Below are 22,901 nucleotides of genomic sequence, written 5' to 3' on the forward strand. Positions count from 1 at the left end.
GATACAGCACCACCACATCTATTCACATGACTATGATTCTATAAAGAAATACATTCAGTACAACTCTGGAGAGATGGTAGTTGCAGGCTCAAGTCTATCAGAGCAGAGCGAGGGAAAGAGCTCATAGAAAGTGAATCTCTGGTTCTGTGAGACATACAGGCATGCTTTTCTCTCACACCACAGTAACTGCTACGAGTTGGTCTCCAGGCTACAATGTTGCTCAAACCATATACCCCGACTTACCCAACCCAAATCAAATCTTAGAATATCAGGCTCAATATCATTCTTAGAATATCATATATGTTTTCACATTAGGCAACGTTTTTTAGGGGGCAGGATAATTACAGAGGTGGAAACTCAAATTAATGCTGGTTGCTTTTATTTGAATTTTTACATTGCAAACAGTGAACATTTATTTGTCATACCACGTGAGGTACAGGAATCTCGCAAATAGGTTCCGGAACGAAACAGTCCAAAACTGAGAACTGCCTATATCCTAAAAAAACAAGCTCCGACTGGGGAAAAAATAATTGAACTGTCATCCAACTCAGAATTCCAACTCGAGAAACCGGGCTTCTTTCTAGAGCTCCGACTTTTCCGACCTGAAGATCACTGACGTCATGCTTTGACCTCGTATTTTTTCCGAGTTCCCAGTTGTTTTCAATGCATCAATACTACCATGGAGGAAGCTAAAGCTAACAACTAGGTTCAATGTTAGCTAGCTAGCTAACATTAGGCTATATCTAGCAATATAAATGGGTTTCTGAGAAACGAATAGTATTACTACACAGATCAAACAAGCAATGTTAGCTAGCGAGCCAGCCAGCTAATGTTAGCGAGCTAGCTAACAGTATCCTTTAACTTGCAATGAAAACAACTTTCTCACAAATTAGAAACGTTTAATATCTGAAAATGTAGTGAGATTCTTACCCGTATGCATGGATGAACGCTTCTCTCCCTCTGTCATGGATGCCATGGTTGCCCTTAGTTTGAAGATGTAATCCGGAGTGAGGTATTTTACACAACAGCCTTTGTTGTGTTCTCTTTTTGGACTCTCTCCGGATTTTGGCAATCTTGCTGCTTCCACCGGCATTCCACTGATTTCAAAACTGTCAACTTCTTCCGTGACAATGACACCGTTTCTTCACCACCATTGTCATCAAAAGACTCTACAATGTCTGATTCAATGAGAATGTTTTTACCTAAATCAGGGATTTCCTTATTCCTCTGATTCATTTTCAGAGTCCGAGAGTGTCAGCATGGCACGATCATCATCCAACTTTTTTCCACTGAGCTATGTTGATAGCGCTACTAACTTCAGGGCAGCATTGTTGAGAGCAGTAGCAAAACGTTCAGTTGTAAAAATTAAAAGCTGCAGTAGAAAGGATTATCCACACAAACTGAGCATCTCATGTTATAGACAGAAGCACGCTAAATGGCAGACCAATCTGAGTTCATCTCTAGGCATGTCCAGCCCACCCATAATCTCAGCCAATCATGGCTAGTGGCTAAACCAACTAGGCTCAAAATTTAACAATTGTATTCGTATTTACAGATGGCATACAAGTTTGTTATTAAGGCACATGAAAGTTCACATGTTCCAGAAGGTATTTCTGCAACAAAAAAAACATTTTGAAAGAAGAAAAAAACTTCAAATGCTACTCCTGTGAAATAGTAAGGTGCAAACGGGTCAAATACAGTGCATTCAGAAAGTAGTCAGACCCTTTTAATTTTTTTTACATTACAGCCTGATTCTAAAAATGCATTAAATTAATTGTTTTCCTCGTCAATCTACACACAATACCCCATAATGATAAAGTGAAAACCAAACTTGTTTTTGCGTGGATTCCTCATCTCGGTTACCTTTTAACAGCTAGGACCGCTATTTCTTGACCCGGAATCCCGCTTAACAGACAGGTTGAAGCCTGCTTGACAGAGATGCTAAGCTGTTAGCCATCAAGCTAATTAATTTGGTACCAGATGAGTTTTGCAATGGAGCCCTCTTTGTCTGGAGAAATAAACAAACAGTTCCAGTGCTGTAGGAGCTGTATCTACTACGCTTTGTTTCAGGACAAACCGGATCACTCAGAGTTCCAATGCAATTATTTACTTGCCAGGGATTATAGGCTTGAGGTGGCTTTCTTGATCACGCAGGTCGTCAGCCTACATAAGAAACTGGGGAAAACACAGAGTGGAATGTTTACATTTTATACGCCGGTGGCTGGACGACATTCACGCTTGTTGGATGCATCTCTGCCTTGCTATCCGACTGATCGATGTTGCCCGGAGCTCCCCCATCTGATAGCGGAGTCGAAGGAGCACAGCAAGAGGAGCAAGGCAATCAATGATGGTCGCATGTCACGAGCCGTGGAAGCCAAAGACAGCGGCCTCCCACAAAGCAGTCTACACTCCCAACGAGAGGCCCGGGGCGGATACAAACAATGAATAGTTTAGACGTCCTGGAGCCTGATCTTCTTGCACCTTCGTCGCTGGGGTTGCCGGTGTCTGCGGCCGCAGTGCATACTACTACAATTTCAAAGTCGATGTCGGCAACCTTCCATCCCTGCTCTGGATCAAGCAGGGCTTCTCCATCTGTTGGAGGACTGCACCAGGAGCCGGGAGCAACGGGCTCAAGTTATCCTGCCTCTCGCCCATCCATAAAGGGTTCTCCAAATCCTGTGAAGCGTGGGAGTGGGTGGATTTCCTCGTCATTCTCGCCAGATATGATTTTGGGTAGTTCCTTGGTAAGAAATGTGACCATTCCTGGTGCAAAAACAACGTCCTACCCCGGAGCTCAGGTAAAATACATTACTAAGCTGCTCCCGAATGTACTACGTCAGGACATTGAAATTGATCCTATCGTAGTCCATGTGGGTTTAAATTACATTATGAAGGGCAGCTCTGAACAGTTGAAACTGGATTTTAAAGAGTCTGCTAGACACTAACAAAATACCCATCATATCTGGCCCTGTGCCGCCTCTGAATTGTGGCATTGAACACTTTAGCAGGATTCTCTCTCTTCACAAATGGCTACGTGATTATTGCAACTCAATGCGTGTAACTTTTGTTGACAATTTCGATAACTTTTGGAAACAAAACACATTTTTTATAAGGATCTCAATAATTTGGGTTCCTGGACCGTTTCAGAGCATTATAAGACTGTGTTGAGACAATGGCTTATCAATGACCCAAGCCCAGCTCAGCTAATCCCTACCATTGTGACGCAGAGTTGTCATAATGCTTCAGCAAATGTACATTACCAGGGGCGTTGGTAGACAGAATGTAAGTAACCTAATTAATGCCTCTCTTAACTGTCCTGAATGCCTCTGCTGATCCTACAGCTATAGTATGCAGTAATCATGTGCCTATGAACCAGATTTATACTGCTGGCACTGAGCCGGTGTGCCCTAGGAGGAAGTTCACTGTTTGCAGTTCACCCTGCACTAACATAAATAACATGAGCGTATCTACTTCTGCTAAGCTTCCCAGTAAAGCAATAAAAATAAGTAAGCATCCTTAGAGGAAAAGTGATCAAAATAGCCCAAGTTAACATGTGTAGCTTAAGAAACAAGGTTTATGAAATCAATAATTTGCTAGTAAAAGATGACATTCATATTCTGACTCTCGAACTCACTTAGATAATACCTTTGATGATACAGTGGTAGCAATACAAGGTTATAACATTTACAGAAAATATATAAATGCCAATGGCGGAGGTGTTGCTGTTTATAATCAGAACCACATCCTGTAAAGATTAGATAGGATCTCATGTTAAATACTGCCTCTCCTAAAGCCCATTCTGGTGGGAAGCTGCTATAGACCACCAAGTGTTAACACTCAGTATCTGGATAACATGTGTGAAATGCTTGATAATGTATGTAATATCAGAGGTATCTTTTCTGGATTATTTTAAATATTGACTGGCTTTTATCAAGCTGCCCACTCAAGAAAAAGATTCAAACTGTAACCAGTGCCTGCAACCTGGTTCAGGTTATCAGTCAACCTACCAGGGTAGTTACAAACAGCACAGGGATGAAATCATGAACATGTATTGATCACATCTTTACTAAGGCTGCAGAAATTTGCTTGAGAGCAGAATCCAGATCCATCAGATGTAGTGAGCACAATACAGTAGCCATATCTAGGAAAAAACAGATTTCCAAAGGCTGGGCCTAATATAGAGTATATGAGGTAATACGATACGTTTTATAGTGATTCCTATGTTATTGATGTAAAGAATATTTGCCAGCAACAAACGCTGACACTACACAGACAAGTATATATTGTAATTTTGAATTCCTTAAAGTGAGTGTGTGTCACGTTCTGACCTTAGTTATTTTGTTATGTCTTTGTTTTAGTATGGTCAGGGCGTGAGTTGGGTGGGTTGTCTATGTTCCTTTTTCTATGTTTTGGGATTTCTGTGTTTGGCCTGGTATGGTTCTCAATCAGAGGCAGCTGTCAATCGTTGTCCCTGATTGAGAACCATACTTAGGTAGCCTGGTTTCATTTTTGAGTTGTGGGTGATTGTTTTCCATGTCAGTGTTTGATCCACACGAAACTGTTTCGGTTTTGTTATTTCACGTTGTCGTTTATTGTTTTGTTCAGTGTTCATTATTCTTATTATACAATATGGACACTTACCACGCTGCGCATTGGTCCTCCGATCCTTCCTACTACTCCTCCTCGTAAGAGGATTTGTGACGCATTCAGCTCGTGGGGCACGTAACTGGTCTGGTAGAGTCTAACCATTTGCAACATCTGGCTTACACCGTATTCTGCTTGGTCTAATGTGAAAGGGGTTTTATGCACGATGGTAAAAGCGGGCGTTCCATGACGCCGACATAATGTCTGTGCTCATGTGGGTGTGGTCACTGACTGGGTAGAACATTTATGAAAAACTATTCTCATTTAGAAGGCTAAAATCACATTTCATCTTATCACAAATAGTTTCATATTTAATCATATGAGTTCCACAACATTTAGATGTAAACCTGACAACTTGGAAATGTACACTTTCAGAGATAGTTATGTTGTTCTATCGTCTTTAATGACATCTCAAAATTAAGATTTGTTATTTAAATACCCACGGACAATTCCAAATGTTTGGATTACAGAAATACTGTTTCATTATCCAATATTGGATGTTACAGTACTATAAAATAATTCTCTCTGTTGTAAAAGAGAGAATTATTTCTGCAGAGTGGGAGAGAAAGTTCCTGCAAGGTATTTAAGACCATCATAAAATGGCCACCTTCCACCCCCCTCCTCTCTGGTGGGAGAGAGAGGGGCTCTCTCTGATCCTCACACAGGAGGGAAGGTCATGACACTATCAACCAACGGGGTTTGACAACTTGGATGGAAAATTGAGGATAATAGCGGACGATATTGCCACTCCTATTTGCCATATTTTCAATTTAAGCCTTCTAGAAAGTGTGAACCCCCAGAATTGGAGGGAATCAAAAGTCATTCCGCTACCTAAGAATAGTAAAGCCCCCTTAACTGGCTTAAAGAGCTGACCAATCAGCCTGTTACCAACCCTTAAAGTTGGAAAAAAATGTTTGATCAGATACAATGTTATTTTACAGAAAACAAATTGACAGGGTTAGGGTTAGAGACTTTCAGCACGCTGATTGGGAAGGACATTCAACAAGCACAGGTCACTTACACAAATGACTGATGATTGGTTGAGAGAAATTGATGATACAAATATTATGGGGGCTGTTATGCTTCAGTGCAACTTTTGACAATCATAGTTTGCTGCTGGAAAAATGTATGTGTTGACTACACCCACTGCTATATTGTGGATAAAGAGTTACCTGTCTAACAGACACAAAGGGTGTTCTTCAACGGAAGCCTCTCCAACATAATCCAGGTAGAATCAGGAATTCCCCAGGGCAGCTGTCTAGACCCATTACTTGTTTCAATCTTTACTAATGACATGCCACAGGCTTTGAGTAAAGACAGTGTGTCTATGTATGCAGATGACTCAACACTACACATGTCAGCTACTACAGTGACTGAAATGACTGCAACAGTTAACTTCTTATGGGCAGGTGGGACGGTAGCATCCCACCTCGACAACATCTGGTGAAATTGCAGAGCGCGAAATTCAAACTATAGAATTATAAATATTTAACTTTCATAAAATCACAAGTGTAATACATCAAAGTAAAGCTTACCTTCTTGTTAATCCAGCCGCTGTGTCAGATTTCAAAAAGGCTTTATGACTAAAGCACACCATGCGATTATCTGAGGACAGCGCCCCGCATAAAAAAGCATGAAAAACATATTTCAACCAGGCAGGTGCGCCACGAAAGTCAGAAATAGCGATATAATAAATGCCTTACCTTTGATGATCTTCTTCTTTTGGCACTCCAAAAGGTTCCCAGATACATCACAAATGGTCCTTTTGTTCGATAATGTCCTTCTTTATATCCATAAAAACTCAGTTTAGCTGGCATGCTTCAGTCAATAATCCATCCAGTTTCCCTCCATCAAAATGCATACAAAATGAATCCCAAACATTACAAATAAACTTTTCCAAACAAGTCAAACAACGTTTATAATCAAACCTTAGGTACCCTAATACGTAAATAAACTATAACATTTAAGACGGAGAATCGTTATTGTCTTTACCGGAGAAAAATACCAAAGAACGTGCTCTCTTCCAAGCGCTTGGAAACACTACAGCCAAGATGGGAGCCACCTAGAAAAACTACAATTTCTGGCTCATTTTTCGATAAACCAGCATGAGACTATTTCTAAAGACTGTTGACATCTAGTGGAAGCCCTAGGAACTGCAATCTGGGAGGATTTCGCCTTGTAATAAAAGTGATAGACATTGAAAAGAGTAACCCAATAACCGTAACCCACTGTTCCTAGGCCGTCATTGAAAATAAATAAGAATAAGAATGTGTTCCTATTTTGGTCAAATAAATAAATGCAATTATTTTGGGGGGAGGGATGGTTTGTCCTTGGGGTTTCGCCTATCCTAGCTTCTGGGCCTGAGTAACAGGCAGTTTACTTTGGGCATGCTTTTCATCCGGACGTAAAAATACTGCCCCATACCCAAGAGAGGTTAACAAAGAGTTGCAGTTAGTTTCAGAATGGATGGCAAGGAATAAATAAATAAATAAATTATTTCTAAAACTAAAAGCACTGTATTTGGGAGAAATCATTGACTAAACTAAATCGTGGAAATTGAGAAAGTTGAGGTGACTAAACTGCTTGGAGAAAAGCTGGATTGTAAACTATCATGGTCAAAACATAATACAACAGTAGCTAAGATGGGGAGAAGTTTGTCCATAATAAAGCGCTTCTCTGCCTTCTTAACAGCACTATCAACAAGGCAGGTCCTACAGGATCTGTTCAGTCATGGTCAGGTGCCACAAAAAGGGACTTAGGAAAATTGCTTTTGTCTCAGAACAGGGCAGGACGGCTGGCCCTTGGATGTATACAGAGGGCTAATATTAATAATATGCATGTCAATATCTCCTGGCTCAAAATGGAGGAGAGATTGACTTCATCACTACTTGAATTTATGAGAGATAGGAATTTATGACATGTTGAATGCACCGAGCTGTCTATTTGAACTACTGGTGCACAGCTCGGACACCGATACATACCCCACAATACATACCACAGGAGGTCTCTTCACAGTCCCCAAGTCCAGAACAGACTATGGAAGACTCATAGTACTACATAGAGCCATGGTTACATTGAACTCTATACCACATCAAGTAACTGATGCAAGTACTAAAATTTGATTTAAAAAAACTGATTAAAAATACCCCTTATGGAACAGCGGGGACTGTGAAGCCACACAGACATACACACCCACACACGATAACATATGCACTATACACACATGGATTTCTGTACTGTAGATTTGTGGTAGTGGTGGAGTAGGGGCCTGTTATGAAATCTGCGAATTAATTATAATGTATTTAAAAGTGAATAAACGGCCTTAATTTTGCTGGACCCCAGGAAGAGTAGTTGGGGATGCATAATAAATACAAAACAGGTTTTTAGACATGTTTGAAAATGCATTAAAATAAAAAAACAGATACCTTATGTAAATAAGTATTCAGACACTTTGGTATGAGACTCGAAATAGAGCTCATGTGAGTCCATTTCCATTGATCATCCTTGAGATGATTTCACAACTTGAGGAGTGGAGTCCATGTGGAGTCCACATTCAATTGATTGGACATGATTTGGAAAGGCGCACACACCTGTCTACATGTACAGTTGAAGTCGGAAGTTTACATACACCTTAGCCAAATACATTTAAACTTAGTTTTTCACAATTCCTGACATTTAATCCTAATAAAAATTCTGTCTTAGGCCAGTTAGTATCACCACTTTATTTTAAGAATGTGAAATGTCAGAATAATAGTAGAGAGAATGATTTATTTCAGCTTTTATTTCTTTCATCACATTGGGTCAGTTGGTCAGAAGTTTACATACACGCAATTAGTATTTGGTAGCATTGCCTTTAAATTGTTTAACTTGGGTCAAACGTTTCAGGTAGCCTTCCACAAGCTTCCCACAATAAGTTGGGTGAATATTTGCCCATTCCTCCTGAGCTGGTGTAACAGTCAGGTTTGTAGGCCTCCTTTCTCGCACACGCTTTTTCAGTTCTGTCAACAAATTTTCTATAGGATTGAGGGTTTGTGATGGCCACTCCAATACCTTGACTTTGTTGTCCCCAAGTATGCTTGGGGTCATTGTCCATTTGGAAGATCCATTTGCGACCAAGCTTTAACTTCCTGACTGATGTCCTGAGATGTTGCTTCAATATATCCACATACATTTGCTTGCTCATGATGCCATTTATTTTGTGATGTGCACCAGTCCCTCCTGCAGCGAAGCATCCCCACAACATGATACTGCCACCCCCGTGCTTCACGTTTGGATGGTGTTATTCAGCTTGCAAGCCTCCCCCTTTTTCCTCCAAACATAACGATGGTCATTATGGCCAAACAGTTCTATTTGTGTTTCATCAGACCAGAGGACATTTCTCTAAAAAGTACCATCTTTGTCCCTATGTGCAGTTGCAAACCGTATTCTGGCTTTTTTATGGCGGTTTTGGAGCAGTGGCTTCTTCCTTGCTGAGCAGCCTTTCAGGTTATGTCGATTTAGGACTCGTTTTACTGTGGATATAGATACTTTTGTACCTGTTTCCTCAAGCATCTTAAATAGGTCCTTTGCTGTTATTCTGGGATTGATTTGCACTTTTCGCACAAAAGTACGTTCATCTCTAGGAGACAGAACGTGTCTCCTTCCTGAGCGGTATGACGGCTGCGAGGTCCCATGGTGTTTATACTTGCATACTATTGTTTGTACAGATGAACTTGGTACCTTCAGGCATTTGGAAATTGCTCCCAAGGATGAACCAGACTGGTGGAGGTCTACAATTTGTTCTGAGGGCTTGGCTGATTTCTTTGGATTTTTCCATGATGTCAAGCAAATAGGCACTGAGTTTGAAGGTAGGCCTTGAAATAAATCCACAGGTACACCTCCAATTGACTCAAATGATGTCAATTAGCCTATCAGAAGCTTCTAAAGCCATGACATCATTTTCTGGAATTTCCCAAGCTGTTTAAAGGCACAGTCAACTTAGTGTATGTAAACTTCTGACCCACTGGAATTGTGATACAGTGAATTATAAGTGAAATAATCTGTCTGTAAACAATTGTTGGAAAAATGACTTGTGTCATGCACAAAGTAGATGTCCTAACTGACTTGCCAAAACTATAGTTTGTTAACAAGACATTTGTGGAGTGGTTGAAAAACGAGTTTTAATAACTCCTAAGTAAGTGTATGTAAACTTCCGACTTCAACTGTATATAAGGTCCCACAGTTGACAGTGCATGCCAGAGCAAAAACCAAGCAATGAAGTCGAAGGAATTGTCAGTAGAGCTCCGATGCAAGATTGTTTCTACACAGTGCTTCTACATCTGCATTGCTTGCTGTTTGGGATTTTCGGCTGGGTTTCTGTATAACACGTTATGACATCTGCTGTTGTATAAATACATGTGATTGATTTGAAATTTGATTGTTTTGAGGCACAGATCTGGGGAAGGGTACCAAAACATTTCTGCAGCATTGAAGGTCCCCAAGAACATAGTGGCTTCCATCATTCTTAAATGGAAGAAGTTTGGAACTACCAAGACTCTTCTTAGAGCTTGCCGTCCAGGCAAACTGAGCAATCAGAGGAGAAGGGCCTTGGTCAGGGAGGTGACCAAGAACCCGATGGTCACTTTGACAGAGCTCCAGAGTTCCTCTGTTGCGATGGGAGAACCTTCCAGAAGGACAATCATCTCTGCAACACTCCACCAATCAGGCCTTTTTGGTATTGGCCAGACGGACGCACATCAGTAAAATGCACATGACAGCCCGCTTGGAGTTTGCCAAAAGACACCTAAAGGACTCTCAGACCATGAGAAACAAGATTCTCTGGCCTGATGAAACCAAGATGGAACTCTTTGGCATGAATGACAAGTATCATGTATGGAGGAAACCTGGCACCATCCATTCACCTACAGTGAAGCACAGTGGTGGCAGCATCATGCTGTGGGGATGTTTTCCAGCGGCAGGGACAGAGACAGTCAGGATTGAGGAAAAAAATGAATGGAGCAAAGTACAGAGAGATCCATTACTAGTCTCTCAAAGCACTTCATGATAACAGAAGTGAGTGCTACGGGCCAACAGTCATTTAGTTCAGTTACCTTAGCTATCTTGGGAACAAGAACAATGGTGGACATATTGAAGCATGTGGGGGCAACAGACTGGGATAGGGATTGATTAAAAATATCCATAAACACACCAGCCAGCTGGTCTGCGCATGCTCTGAGGATGCAGCAAGCGATGCCATCTGGGTCAGCAGCCTTGTGAGGGTTAACACGTTTAAAAGTTTTACTCACGCCAGCCATGGAGAAAGAGCCCACAGTCTTTGGTAGTTGGTGGTACTGTATTGTCCTCAAAGCGCGCAAAGAAATTGTTTATTTTTTCTGGAAGCAAGACGTCAATATCCACGACGGGGCTGGTTTTCTTTTTGTAATCCGTGATTGTCTGTCTGTAGACACGGTCACATACGTCTTGAATTGCAACTCCACTTTGTCTCTATACTGACACTTGTTTGATTGCCTTATGGAGGGAATAACTACACTGTTTGAATTTGGCCACATTCCCAATTGCCTTGCCATGATTAATTTCGGCGGTACGTGCTTTCAGTTTTGTGCAAATGCTGCCATCAATGCACGGTTTCTGTTAAGGAAGGTTTTAATAGTCATAGTGGGTACAACATCTCCTATACACTTCCTTATAAACTCAATCACCGAGTCAGCATATACGTTATCTGAGGCTACCCGGAACATATCCCAGTCCACGTGATTGAAGCGTGGAATCCTATTGGTCAGACCAGCGTTGGATAGACCTAAGCACGGGCGACAAGAAGGAGTCATGGTCAGATTTGCCAAAAGGAGGGCGGGGGAGGGCCTTGTATGCATCGTGGAAGTTAGAGTAGCAATGGTCGAGAGTGTTACTCGCTCGTGTACTGCAATCGATATGCTGATAGAATTTAGGTAGCCTTGTTCTCAAATTAGCTGTATTAAAATCCCCAGCTACAATAAATGCAATCTCAGGATATATGGTTTCCAGTTTGCATAAAGTTCAGTGAAGTTCCTTGATGGCAGTCTTGGTATCATCTTGCGGAGGGATATACACGGCTGTGACAATAACGGAGGAGAGTTCTCTTGGGAGATAATACGGTCGGCATTTGATTGTGAGGAATTCTAGTTGAGGTGAACAAAAGGGATTGAGTTCCTGTATGTTGTTACAATTACACCATGAGTCGTTAATCGTGAATCATCCACCCCTGCCCTTTTTCTTCCCGGAACGATGTTTATTCCTGTCGGTGTGATAAACTGAAAATCCCGTTGGCTGTATTGACTCCAACAGCATGTCCCAAGCTAGCCATGTTTCTGTGAAACATTGTTACAATCCCAGATATCTCTTTGGAAATCAACTCTTGCCCTAATTGCCTCCTTTGTTAACTTGGGTCTGGACATTAGCGAGTAATATACTCGGAAGCGGTGGGTGGTGTGCACGCATTGGAAGCCTCACTTGAAGACTGCTTACAACACCTTCTCCTCCGGCGGTTGTTTTGCGTCGGCCTCTAGAATCAGTTTGAATGCCTTGGGAGATGCAGACAAAGGATCCGCTTTGGGAAAGTCATATTCCTGGTCGTAGTGCTCGTTGTGCTGGTAATTTGACGTCTCTCTGATATCCAATAGTTCTTCCCGGCTGTATGTAATAACACTTAAGGTTTTCTGGGATAACAATGTAAGAAATTATAAATAAAAAAAATCATTATTCATTCATTAGGAAATGTTGATGTTGTAGCCACAATAACAATCCGGACATACACCAACCAAAAACCCTGGATGAATGGAGATATCCATACAATGCTGAGTGACCGAACTGCAGCATTCAATGTCAGCAGAACGAACTCCGATGACTCTGTGGCACACGTCGCATACAAGGTAAGCAGGAACGATCTCCGCAAATCGATTAGGGATGCAAAAAGACAATACAGACTCAAACTTGGCTAAGTGCTGATGTTCGACAACTCCAACTCGTGTCGCATGTGGCAAGGATTACAGACTATCACAGACTACAAATGCAAATCCAGCTGTGCCGTGACACCAAGCCTCCCTCACAGTCAAGCTTGACACATTCTATGCTCGCTTCAAGGCAGAAAATACGGAGCCATCCAAGACAACTCCGACCCGACCAAGTGTTTTCACTCTCTGATGCTGCTTGCCCAGATGGCATCCCTGGCCGCTCCTCAGAGTGTGTCCTAACCAGCTGGTGGATGGCTTTTCAGACATCTTCAAACTGTCCTTGTCCCAGGCTGTAGTCCCCACCTGCTCTAAGGAGACCACCATTGTCCCAGTGCCCAAGAAAAACAAGGTGACATGCCAAAGTGACTATTACCCTGTCGCACTCACCTTGGTCATCATGAAGGGCTTTGAGAGGCTTATCATGGCCCACATCAAGGCCAGCATGCCAGGCACACTGGAACCATGCCAATTTTCCTACCGCTCCAACAGTTCCACGGAAGATTCTATTTCCATTGCTATTCACATAGTCGTAACACATCTGGACAAGAGGAACACCTATGTGAGAGTGCTGTTCATTGACTACAGTTCAGCATTCAACACTATTGTTCCAGCCAAGCTCGACACCAAGCTCAGTGCCCTGGGTCTGGAAACCACCTCTGGAACTGAATCCTGGACTTCCTGATGGGTAGACCACATGCTGTAAGGATTGGCAACAACACCTCCACACTGACTCTTAACACAAGGGCCCCCCAGGGGTGTGTCCTCAGTCCTCTGCTGTACTCAACAACTGCGTGGCTTTGCACGACACCAACACCATCATCAAGTTTGATGATGACACCACAGTTGGGGGGTGATAACCACCCATGACGAGTCAGCCTATAGGGAGGAGGTAAGTGAACTGGCATTGTGGTATCATGATAACAACCTCCCCCTCAACGTCAGCAAAACAAAGGAGTTGATTGCTGACTTCAGAAAGCAGAGAGGAAGCATGCCCCGATAAACATCAACGGGACTGCAGTAGAGAGACTCACAAGTTTTAAGTTCCTCTGGGTCCACATCACTGAGGACTTGTCATGGACCAACAACACCACCACTCTTGAGAGTGCATCGGTGTCTCTACTTCCTATGGTGGCGGAAGAAATTTGACATGCTTCCCCGGGTCCTCTCCAAATACTACCGCTGCACGAAGGAGAGCATCCTGACCGGTTGTATCGCAGCCTGGTATGGGAATTGCTTCATCCACAACCTCAAGGCCTTACAGTGAGTGGTGAAGACGGCCTAGTACATCACTGGGACCATGCTCCCATCTACTCAAAACGGTGCCTGAGGAAGGCATGCAGTACTATCAAGGACCCCACACACCCCCGCCATGAGCTGTTCTCTCCCTTACCGTTGGGTAGACGGTATCAGAGCTTGAGGTCTGATAGCAACAGGCTGAGAGACCGTGTCTCTCTACAAGCCATCAGACTGATGAACACTTGAACTGGACTGACCACCTGCTCTGATTCTCCGCACTTTAGCACACATGCACTCACACACCACAACTGCTGCTACCAGACTCTTATTATGCTGCTCATTTTATACACTGCCCCCACCCCTTCCCCAATACAAATATCAATATTGTACTATAAATTGTGCCTTCCTGTATTATTACTTATGCTCAACTGTGTGATAACGCTCGCGGTAGCCGATGTGAACAAAACCTTTAAAAAGGTCAACAAAGCCGCTGGCCAGACGGATTACCAGGAGGTGTACTCAAAGCATGCGCGAACCTACTGTCAAGTGTCTTCACTGACATTTTCAACCTCTCCCTGACCGAGTCTGTAATACCTAAATGTTTCAAGCAAACCACCACAGTCCTTGTGCCCAAGGAAGAAAATGTAACCTGCCTAAATGATTACCGCCCTGTAGCACTAACGTTGGTAGCCATAAAGTGCTTTGAAAGGCTGGTCATGGATCACATCAACAGCATCCTCCCCGACACCCTGGACCCACTCCAATTTGCATACTGCCCCAACAGATCCGCAGATGATGCCATCTCAATCACACTCCACACTGCCCTTTCCCACCTGGACAAAAGGAACACCTACAGTGGGGAGAACAAGTATTTGAGACACTGCCGATTTTGCAGGTTTTCCTACTTACAAAGCATGTAGAGGTCTGTAATTTGTATCATCGGTACACTTCAACTGTGAGAGACAGAATCTAAAACAAAAATCCAGAAAATCACATTGTATGGTTTTTAAGTAATTAATTTGCATGACAAAAGTATTTGATCACCTACCAACCAGTAAGAATTTCGGCTCTCACAGACCTGTTAGTTTTTCTTTAAGAAGCCCTCCTGTTCTCCACTCATTACCTATATTAACTGCACCTGTTTGAACTCGTTACCTGTATAAAAGACACATGTCCATGAGAAGGCAACAACTGTTGTCGCAATTATTAGAAAATGGAAGAAGTTCAAGATGAAGGTCAATCACCCTCGGTCTGGGGCTCCATGCAAGATCTCACCTCGTGTGGCATCAATGATCATGAGGAAGGTGAGGGATCAGCCCAGAACTACACGGCAGGACCTGGTCAATGACCTGAAGAGAGCTGGGACCACAGTCTCAAAGAAAACCATTAGTAACACACTACGCCGTCATGGATTAAAATCCTGCAGCGCACGCAAGGTCCCCCTGCTCAAGCCAGCGCATGTCCAGGGCCGTCTGAAGTTTGCCAATGACCATCTGGATGATCCAGAGGAGGAATGGGAGAAGGTCATGTGGTCTGATGAGACAAAAATAGAGCTTTTTGGTCTAAACTCCACTCGCCGTGTTTGGAGGAAGAAGAAGGATGAGTACAACCCCAAGAACACCATCCCAACCGTGAAGCATGGAGGTGGAAACATCATTCTTTGGGGATGCTTTTCTGCAAAGGGGACAGGACGACTGCACCGTATTGAGGGGAGGATGGATGGGGACATGTATCGCGAGATCTTGGCCAAAAACCTCCTTCCCTCAGTAAGAGTATTGAAGATGGGTCTTGGTTGGGTCTTCCGGCATGACAATAACCCGAAACACACAGCCAGGGCAACTAAGGAGTGGCTCCGTAAGAAGCATCTCAAGGTCCTGGAGTGGCCTAGCCAGTCTCCAGACCTGAACCCAATAGAAAATCTTTGGAGGGAGCTGAAAGTCCGTATTGCCCAGCGACAGCCCCGAAACCTGAAGGATCTGGAGAAGGTCTGTATGGAGGAGTGGGCCAAAATCCCTGCTGCAGTGTGTGCAAACCTGGTCAAGAACTACAGGAAATGTATGATCTCTGTAATTGCAAACAAAGGTTTCTGTACCAAATATTAAGTTCTGCTTTTCTGATGTATAAAATGCTTATGTCATGCAATAAAATGCAAATTAATTATTTAAAAATCATACAATATTCTGGATTTTTGTTTTAGATTCCATCTCTCACAGTTGAAGTGTACCTATGATAAAAAATTACAGACCTCTACATGCTTTGTAAGTAGGAAAACCTGCAAAATCGGCAGTGTATCAAATACTTGTTCTCCCCACTGTATGTGAGAATGCTGTTCATTGACTACAGCTCAGCATTCAACACCATAGTGCCCACGAAGATCATCACTAAGCTAAGGACTCTGGGACTAAGGTGGTAAGAGTAGGCAACAACACGTCTGCCACTCTGATCCTTAACACGGGGGCCCCTCAGGGGTGTGTACTTAGTCCCCTCCTGTACTCCCTGTTCACCCATGACTGCATGGCCAACAACTCCAACACCATCATTAAGTTTGCTGACGACACAACAGTGGTAGGCCTGATCACCAACAATGATTTACATTTACATTTACATTTAAGTCATTTAGCAGACGCTCTTATCCAGAGAGAACTAGCAGTATGGTGCCAGGACAACAACCTCTTCCTCAATGTCATCAAGACAAAGAAGCTGATCGGGAACTACAGGAAAAAAGCGGGCCGAACAGGCCCCCATTAACATCGTCAGGGCTGTAGTGGAGCGGGTCGAGAGTTTCAAGTTCCTTGGTGTCCACATCACCAACGAACTATCATGGTCCAAACATACAAAGGCAGCCGTGAAAGGACACAACAAAAACGTTTCCCCCTCAGGACATTGAAAAGATTTGGCATGGGTCTCCAAATCCTCAAGATCAGATCCACACCATCGAGAACATCCTGACCGGTTGCATCACGGCCTGGTATGGCAACTGCTCGGCATCTGACCGTAAGGCGCTACAGAGGGTAGTGCGTACGGCCCAGTACATCACTGGGGCCAAACTTCCTGCCATCCAGGACCTATATAATAGGCGGTGTCAGAGGAAAGCCCATAAAATTGTCAGAGACTCCAGTCACCCAAGTCACGGACTGTTTTCTCTGCTACCGCACAGCAAGTGGTACCGGAGCGCCAAGTCTAGGACCAAAAGTCTCCTCAACAGCTTCTACCCCCAAGCCATAAGACTGCTGAACAATTCATAAAATCCCCACCCTTTTGTACACTGCTGCTTCTCGCTGTTTATTATCTATGCATAGTCACTTCACCCCTACTGTAGCTACATGTACAAATTACCTCAACTAACCTGTACACCCGCACATTGACTCGGTACCGGTAGCCCCTGTATATAGCCTTGTTATTGTTATTCTTACTGTGTTACTTTTTACTTTAGTCTATTTGGTAAATATTTTCTTAACTCTTCTTGAACTGCACTGTTGGGGGCTTGTAAGTCTGTTAAGGGCTTGTAAGTAAGCATTTCACGGTAAGGTCTACAATTGTTGTATTCGGCGCATGTGACAAAGTTTGATTTGAAATGTTTATTCTATTCTACTGAGCCATTTACTTTATGTTTGTATTCTTATATTTGATTTCTTATTGTTGTTGCCTTGTCGAGAAGGAACCTGCAAGTAAGAATTTTGTTGGACGATGTAAACCATGCGTATCCTGTACATACGACTAATAAAACTTGAAACCTACTCCTACAGGATCCCAACAGGGAGAACAAACCATGGTGCACCAAGGCTACATTCTGCAACCAACATCATACAAGCACAGCAGCAGCCACAGCAGCAGCCACAGCAACAGCCACCAACACCCACAAATGGCGCTAATGGGCAAGCAACTCAAAGTGCAGGTTCCAACCAGGTTAATGCTACTAGCAACCAAGCTGATGCTACTGCCTCCCGGGTGGCACAGTGGTCAAGGGCGCTGTACTGCAGCGCCAGCTGTGCCACCAGAGACACTGGGTTCACTCCCAGGCTCTGCGGTAACCGGCCGCGACCGGGAGGTCCGTGGGGCGATGCACAGTTGGCCTAGCGTCATCCGGGTTAGGGAGGGTTTGACCGGTCTCATCGCGCACCAGTGACTCCTGTGGAGGGCCGGGCGCAGTGCGCGCTAACCAAGATTGCCAGGTACACGGTGTTTCCTCCGACACATTGGTGCGGCTGGCTTCTGGGTTGGATGGCGCTGTGTTAAGAAGCAGTGCGGCTTGGTTGGGTTGTGTATTGGAGGATGCATGACTTTCAACCTTCGTCAACTTGGTCAATGAAATGAAGAAAAAAAACTGCACATATGGAAAAATCTCTGAGCTGGTCATTAAGCCAGTAGATGGGAAGGCATTGTATTCGTATGCATTGTTCTTGAAAGGCTGTTCTCACACATTGCAAGACATTAAGCACACGGAGGAGCTGGAGAATGTTGGAGGATCACAAATGTCAGTTCAAAGCAAAGCTGTACACTCAGACTCTCAGTGGACAACATTGCCCAGGCAGAGGAAGCTATTGTATGCTTTGTCCAAGAATAGAATTGCTGCATTCAGCAAAGGCACAGTTAACAGATCAGCAACATATACAGTACCAGTTAAGTTTGGACACACCTTTGAGATTTTTCAAAGTAGCCACCCTTTGCCTTGATGACAGCTTTGCACACTCTTGGCATTCTCTCAACCAGCTTCATGAGGTAGTCACTTATAAAACATTTCAATTAACAGGTGTGCCTTGTTAAAAGTTCATTTGTGGAATTTCCTTCCTTCTTAATGCATTTGAGCCAATCAGTTGTGTTGTGACAAGGTAGGGGTGATAAACAAGATAGCCCTATTTGGTAAAAGGCCAAATCTATATTATGGCAAGAACAGCTCAAATAAACAAAGATAAATGACAGTCCATCATTACTTTAAAACATGAAGGTCAGTCAATGTGGAAAATGGCAAGAACTTTTAAAGTTTCTTAAAGTGCAGTCGCAAAAAGCATCAAGCGCTATGATGAACATGGCTCTCATGAGGACCACCACAGGAAAGGAGACCCAGAGTTACCTCTGCTGCAGAGGATTAGTTCATTAGAGTTACCAGCCTCAGAAATTTCAGCCCAAATAAGTTCTTCACAGAGTTCAAGTAACAGACATACCTCAACAGCAACTGTTCAGAGGAGACTGCATGAATCAGGTCTTCATGGTCGAAATGCTGCAAAGAAACCACTACTAAAGGACACCAATAAGAAGAAGAGACTTGCTTGGGTCAAAAAACACGAGCAATGGACATTAGACAGGTGGAAATCTGTCCATTCTGCAGCAATACGCCATCCCATCTGGTCTGCGCTTAGTAGGACTATCATTTGTTTTTCAACAGGACAATGACCCAACACACCTCCAGGCTGTGTAATGACTATTTGACCAAGAAGGAGAGTGATGGAGTGCTGCATCAGATGACCTGGCCTCCACAACCACCCGACCTCAACCCAATTGAGAAGGTTTGGAATGAGTTGGACCGCAGAGTGAAGGAAAAGCAGCCAATAACTGCTCAGCATTTGTGGGAACTCTTTTAAAACTGTTGGAAAAGCATTCCTCGTGAAGCTGGTTGAGAGAATGCTAAGAGTATGCAAAGCTGTCATCAAGGCAAAGGGTGGCTACTTTGAAGAATATAAAATATATTTTGATTTGTTTAACACTTTTTTGGTAACTACATGATTCCATATGTGTTATTTTATAGTTTTAATGTCTTCACTCTTATTCTACAATGTATAAAATAGTACAAATAAATGAAAAACTCTTGAATGAGTAGGTGTGTCCAAACATTTGACTGCTCTGCCATGCCTGAAGATTAAAAACACCCAGCCATTCTTCCCAAAGACAGAGACATCTCAAAACTGATCCTTTGTCATGACCTGGTTGGCCACAGCAGGAGAAATAACATGCTCTCCAGGCTGCAGCGCATATACGGGGTTCTGCGTAGCAACTCTGCAGCAAGCTCCATCATACAGGAATGTCTGGCTTGTCAACGCAAACATGGAAATGTAGGACAGCAGAAAATGGCTTCTCTTCCTATAGGCAGAATCTCTACAGATCTATCACTTTTCACTCATGTAGGCATCGACTACTGCGGACCTACTGAAGTTAAGAGAGGACAAAGTAATGTAAAGAGGTATGGAGTAATATTCACATCTGACCTGCTGAGCCATCCTTCTCAAAATGGCTCATTCATTTGACACAGACTCATGCTTCAGTCCCCTTCAACGGTTCATTTGTAAACTCAGCAAAAAAAAAGAAATTTCCCTTTTTCATGTCTTTCAAAGATAATTAGTAAAAACCCAAATAACTCCACAGATCTTCATTGCAAACGGTTTAAACACTGTTTCCCATGCTTGTTCAATGATCCATAAACAATTAATGAACATGCACCTGTGGAACAGTCGTTAAGACATTAACAGCTTATAGACGGTAGGCAATTAAGGTCACATGTATGAAAACTTAGGACACTAAAGATGCCTTTCTACTGACTCTGAAAAACACAAAAAGAAAGATGCCCAGAGACCATGCTCATCTGCGTGAACATGCCTTAGGCATGCTGCAAGTAGGCATAAGGAATGCAGATGTGGCCAGAGCAATAAATTGCAATGTCTTTACTGTGAGATGCCTAAGACAGCTCTATAGGGAGACAGGAGAGACAGCTGATCATCCTCGCAGTGGCAGACCATGTGTAACAACACCTGCACAGGATCGGTACATCCGAACATCACACCTGCGGGACAGGTACAGGATGGCAACAACAACTGCCCGAGTTACATCAGGAACACACAATCCCTCTATCAGTGCTCAGACTGTCCGCAATAGGCTGAGAGAGGCTGGACTGTTGTAAGGCAGGTCCTCACCAGACATCACTGGCAACAACGTCGCCTATGGACACAAACCCACCGTCGCTGGCCTAGGTATTCCTCTTTAAGGAATACCTAGGATAGGATAAAGTAATCCTTCTCCCCCTCCCCCCCCCCCTTAAAAGACCTAGATGCACTATTGTAAAGTGGCTGTTCCACTGGATGTCATAAGGTGAAAGCACCAATTTGTAAGTCGCTCTGGATAAGAGCGTCTGCTAAATGACTTAAATGTAAATGTAAATGTAGACAGGACTGGCAAAAAGTGCTCTTCACTGACAAGTCATGGTTTTGTCTCACCAGGGGTGATGGTTGGATTCGTGTTTATCATCGAAGGAATGAGCGTTACACCGAGGCCTGAACTCTGGAGCGGGATCGATTTGGAGGTGGAGGGTCCGTCATGGTCTGGGGCGGTGTGTCACAGCATCATCGGACTGAGCTTGTTGTCATTGCAGGCACTCTCAATGCTGGTCGTTACAGGGAAGACATCCTCCTGCCTCATGTGGTACCCTTCCTGTAGGCTCATCCTGACATGACCCTCCCTCATGACAATGCCACCAGCCATACTGCTCATTCTGTGAATGATTTCCTGCAGGACAGGAATGTCAGTGTTCTGCCATGGCCAGCGAACAGCCCGGATCTCAATCCCATTGAGCACGTCTGGGACTTGTTGGATCAGAGGGTGAGGGCTAGGGCCATTCCGCCCAGAAATGTCTGGGAACTTGCAGGTGTCTTGGTGGAAGAGTGGGGTAACATCTGACAGCAAGAACTGGCAACTCTGGTGCAGTCCATGAGGAGGAGATGCACTGCAGTACTTAATGCAGCTGGTGGCTACACCAGATACTGACTGTTACTTTTGATTTGGACCTCCCCCCTTGTTCAGGGACACATTATTCAATTTCTGTTAGTCACATGTCTGTGGAACTTGTTCAGTTTATGTCTCAGTTGTTGAATCTTGTTATATTCATACAAATATTTACACATGTTAATTTTGCTGAAAATGAACGCAGTTGACAGTGAGAGGACGCTCCTTTTTTTGCTGAATTTAGGAGAGGACAATGGAATAAAATGTGTCAGCTTTAACCGTGAGCTAAGAGAAGCTCTGAAGGATCTAAACCAAGACAAAATTCAAAAGGCCCTGTTGCAGGATGGCATAAAGTGGAGATTCAACACTCCTAATGGTGCTCACCATGCCGGTGTGTGGGAACAGCTCATCCAGCAAGTAAAGAGTGTTCTTCAACCCGTCATGATGCAGGTTTGATGACGAAGCCCTGTAAACAGCTCCATGTAAGATGGAGGCAATTCTTAATGACTGCCTAATAACTTCAGTCTCGAATGACCCAAGTGTCTTGGATTCCCTAACGCCAAATCACGTCATTCAACTCAAAGGATAACCATTGTTGCCACCAGGTCTGGTCAAGAAGGACGACTTGTATGCTCGAAGGAGATGGAAACAAGCCCAGAACCTTGCAGAACTTTTCTGGAGAAGATGGACATGTGAGTATCTGTCAATGATGCAGGATCGTCCGAAGTGTGTGTTTTAAAGACCAAGACCAGTGAGCTGAAGAGGCTCATCAGCAAGCTCGGTTTGCAGTAATGGAGTAGTAATAAGGCAGTAATAACCTGATGACGATGTCAGTCAGACTGCATGTAACACCGTTTGAAGTGAACGTGCCTCTAAGCTGCCGCCTCTGGGTTTCAACACGCAACTCCTGAGTTGCTCAACACCTACACTGACATGTGCACACTGATTTGACATGGATTATCCTATGATGGACAATGCACACACTCTTCAAAAGAAGATTCAGTATGCACAATTGGACAATTAAACAAAATGTGAAAGAATGCATAATGAAATGTTGGTAATATGGTACTTAGGTTATATTTATATTCATGGTAATTGATTTGCTTAGGACAGTAAGCAATTAAGTGCCAATAAGAAGGGGTCTGGTCTCTTACCTGGTGGTAAGGCTCACACTCTGACAGCCAGTGACGCTCCTCTGTCAAACACTTCCCCTGCCCCACTTCATCCTGAAAGAGAGAGAAGAGAGAATGGAGGAGAGAGAAAGACGTTATCAGCACGACAAAAAAAATGATGATGTCTATCAACTAAGTCCTTATACAGAAGGATCAT

General features: G+C 43.4%; 1 protein-coding gene across 1 annotated transcript in view; it reads right to left on the bottom strand.

The window, feature by feature from the left end:
- The window catches only part of LOC115146275 (coiled-coil domain-containing protein 9B-like), a 55,024-nt gene that overhangs the window by 16,749 nt on the left and 15,374 nt on the right, over positions 1 to 22,901 (bottom strand). The window contains exon 6 of the mRNA XM_029688264.2: positions 22,727 to 22,798. Coding sequence (XP_029544124.1) covers positions 22,727 to 22,798 — 72 coding nt within the window. The remainder of the gene's footprint in view (positions 1 to 22,726; positions 22,799 to 22,901) is intronic.

Source organism: Oncorhynchus nerka, linkage group LG18, assembly GCF_034236695.1.
Source record: "Oncorhynchus nerka isolate Pitt River linkage group LG18, Oner_Uvic_2.0, whole genome shotgun sequence".
In the NCBI taxonomy this organism is placed as follows: domain Eukaryota; kingdom Metazoa; phylum Chordata; class Actinopteri; order Salmoniformes; family Salmonidae; genus Oncorhynchus; species Oncorhynchus nerka.